Source organism: Alligator sinensis, unplaced genomic scaffold (genome assembly GCF_000455745.1).
Source record: "Alligator sinensis unplaced genomic scaffold, ASM45574v1 scaffold1458_1, whole genome shotgun sequence".
NCBI lineage: Eukaryota > Metazoa > Chordata > Crocodylia > Alligatoridae > Alligator > Alligator sinensis.
Genome location: NW_005843758.1, coordinates 1 through 3351, shown reverse-complemented (window position 1 = coordinate 3351; position 3351 = coordinate 1). Strand labels below are relative to the sequence as shown.

Sequence of the window (3351 nt, the reverse complement as noted above, 5' to 3'; positions counted from 1 at the left end):
CCTTTCCTCCGAGACGGAATAGACTTAGTTTGTGCATTGAGGATCGCTCCCTTGAGGAGCAACCACTATTCTTGAACTACCTTCTTCCTGGGGTCATGGTCCCTTAGGGCCTCACTGACAAGCCTCCTGAGCTTGTCAAAGTCAGCTTTCCTGAAGTCAAGGACTTCCGTGTTGCTGACTGACTTGCCAGCTTTTCGGCGGATGGTGAAGGTGATCAACTCGTGGTCGCTGTCACCCAGCTTGGGTGACTGTAGGCCAGAAGGAGCACCAAGAAACACTTCCGGGGGGTAGAGCACCCCCAAGGTTGGCTGGGTCTGTGTACCCCAGGCTGCACAGGGCCCTAGCAGAGACTAGTGCCCAGGTGGTGACAGCATTACCCCAGGCTTGCGGGAGGTCTCCAGGAAGGAGGACGGCCAGACGTAGGTGCCGCAGGGGAGACTCCCAAAGCATGGTTTTGGGTCAGGCACAGTGAGGTGGGTGGCTCAGCATAGTAGTACCTCCTACCATCCCACCACACTCCCCACTAAGATTCAAGCCTATGGCACTAGATCAAAGTTCCTGGAAAGTGAGAGGGGCCTTTCTGAGGTCACATCCCCTTCTCACCCCTCCACTCCCTACCTTTTGCTCTGCGTTGCTTCCATGAGTAATAAGTGGACAAGAGGAGGAAAATGCACACGATAGCCAGGATCACACTCAGTGCCACAACCCATGGAGAGGTCCTCAGGAACAAGGAACCTGCCAGGGAAAGATGAACTGATTTAGAAACACAGACAGGATCATGATGCCACCAGCAGAGCAGAGCAGAGGAAGGGAACTGATGATACCCTGGGATTGTTGGAAGCATCCGATAGGGATACTGTTGGAATTTCAAGGCAAGGTGTAGCTCTTCCCATGGGACCAAATGGACATGAAGATGGTCAGGTCCTGACTACAATGCAGATAACACAACAGGTAGGACTATTATAACCATAGAAATGCAGAGCTGGGAGGGACCTCAGGAGATCACATCTAGTCCAGCCCCAGGCTCAAGACACAATCTTCCGTGTCTAAACCATCCCACCCAAGGGTTTTTCTAACCTGCTCTGAAACATTTTCAAGAAAGGAGGTTTCTTCCAATATGAAGCCACCCTCCTAGTGAGAAAGTTTTTCCTACTATCCAACTTAATTTCCATCGTTGCAATTTAAGACCATTGCTCCTTCCCTTGTCCCTTGTGGCCACAGAGAATAGTCTGTCACTATCTTCTGTCTAAGTACTGTTCAAGTATCTGAAGACTGTTAGCAAATCTCCCCTTAGTCTTCTTTTCAGACTAAATCATCCCACTTCTTTCAGTCTCTCCTTGTAAATTGTGTGTATCAGATCTCTCATCATTTCTGTTGCTCTCTGTTGGTCTAATTTGTCCCTGTCTTTCTTGAAATGTGGTGCCCAAACCTGGACAAAGTACTCCAAGTAAGGACTCACTAGTGTTGAAGGGAGTAGAGGATCACTTCCTTTGACTTAGAAGTGGCATTCTGCTAATGCAGCCCAGTATGTTGCTGGCTTTTTTGGCACAAGAGCACCCTGTTGGCTTATATTCAGCTTATGGTCCACTATAGCCCCATGTCCTTCTCTGCAGTACTGCAGCCTAGTCAGTCATTCCCCAGCTTGTGCTTGTGCAATTCCTCCCTCCTCAGTGCAAGGCTTTCTGTTCTGCTGAGGCCAAGCACCCTGGCTGAGCTGCTGGGCACTGACCTGCAATGTTAATCCGTGCAGATTTCTCTTGGTCAAGGAGAGGGTGGTGGACAGAACAGGACACATTTTGGTTGGTGGCTTCTGTTATCACGATGGCACTGTGCGCTGCAAACAGCCCATCAGCCTGCTGGTGTATTTTGTCCTGTGTTGATGGTAGCTGCTTCCCACCAACATCCTTCCACAGCATCTTGGGCTCTGGGTACCACCCGGTCGATTCACAAACCACCTGGATCCCTCCATCTTGATAGCCACTGACGGAGAGGTGAGGAGCAGAGCCCAAGCCTGGAGGGGGATGGGATAAGCATGTATGAGCTCTGCACGAATGCATTTGGGAGGCCCAGTCTCCACTAGGTACCAGCTCAGGTAGTAATGGGAGAGGCGTGACCGCAGCATGGTGACTGCGGCAAGTCCTCGCTCGTAGTGCTGAGGGAGCTAGAGATAGGCCTGAGATCTCCAGGTGTGGGTGTGGGTAGGCTGGACCACCGCTCCCATTCACTGTTTCTCTTGCTCTAGCTCCTTGGTTCCCTACCTGTGGGAAGTGAGGCACCTGAGGAAGCCAGAGCGCAGCAAGGAAGGAGAGATGCCATGAGGGTCTGGAGCTGGAGTCAGAGAGAGGCCAAGGTACCCATGTTCCCCTGTGCATCCTGCCACCCTGCCTGCCTCCGAGGATGCTAACGCACAAGGTCTCAAGGCTGGGTCTCCTCCCATCCACTGCAGTTTTACACTGGGAGTGTAAGGTCTGAATCAGGCCCCTTGTTCCCACAGTATCTGCGCAATGGGTCTGCACTGGTGAGTACTGGGGCCCCCCAGCTCTGTCTCCCTTCTTTTTTGTCCCTCGTACACTCCTCTCCCCTGGTCCCATCTTACTCCTCCCCACCCCAGTTTTCTCCCAGCCCTTTTGCTCCAGGGACTCCTGACCTGGCCCTGCACTGCTCATGCATTTGTTACAGTAGGGTGCTCTGTGGGTGCATGCATTCATTGCTGGGTAGATCACACCTGGATCGTTCTGGGGCTCATGCAATGAGTGGAACCTGGGTGGTTCAGCGGTTCAACAGGCCACAAAGCAGGGCTGGGGCACACTAAGTGGTACAGCCTTCTCGCACGGGAACGTTTGTGACCAGGGTTCACTTGTGGCTGACGCTCCTGAAGAGAAGGGTCAGGACTTGCCCATGTTACTAACCGGCCACCTCCAACTCCAGCACAGCTTCTCCATCAAATGCAGGTGACCGAAAGAAGCAGACAAACTGCCCCTCATCAGAAGGGGTGATGTTGCGTATCCTCAAGGAGACCTTCCCCTCTGTGATATTGCCCTTCAGCAGCTCCGTCCCGCCCCGATACTGTGCAATCTGCTTGTCTGGCTGATCTCTTCCGCCCCGGTAGAGATGGACGACTTCAGAGTACCTGAACTGGAACCAGAGCGCCTCCATCTCTGCTGCACTGACACTGGGGGAGAGGTGACAGGGGAGCAGCGCATCCGTGCCCACCAGGGCTGTGACAGGGTGATTGGGGCCGTTCACGCGGAAGGTCACTGCCAAAAGAAGCAGGATACAAAGAAATCTGGAGGCAAAAGAAGGACTGGGACCGTTTTAGTAAAACAATTTAGTATCTCAGTAGAGAATCGC

General features: G+C 52.7%; 1 protein-coding gene across 1 annotated transcript in view; it reads right to left on the bottom strand.

The window, feature by feature from the left end:
- LOC102369363 (butyrophilin subfamily 1 member A1-like) overlaps positions 1-3309 on the bottom strand; it is a gene marked incomplete at both ends in the record, with an annotated part of 7359 nt that extends 4050 nt beyond the window's left edge. Inside the window, 3 exons of the mRNA XM_025195710.1 lie at positions 619-735; positions 1730-2011; positions 2910-3309. Of these exons, the coding sequence (XP_025051495.1) occupies positions 619-735; positions 1730-2011; positions 2910-3309 (799 nt within the window). The remainder of the gene's footprint in view (positions 1-618; positions 736-1729; positions 2012-2909) is intronic.
- Between the last annotated feature and the right edge of the window lie 42 nt (positions 3310-3351).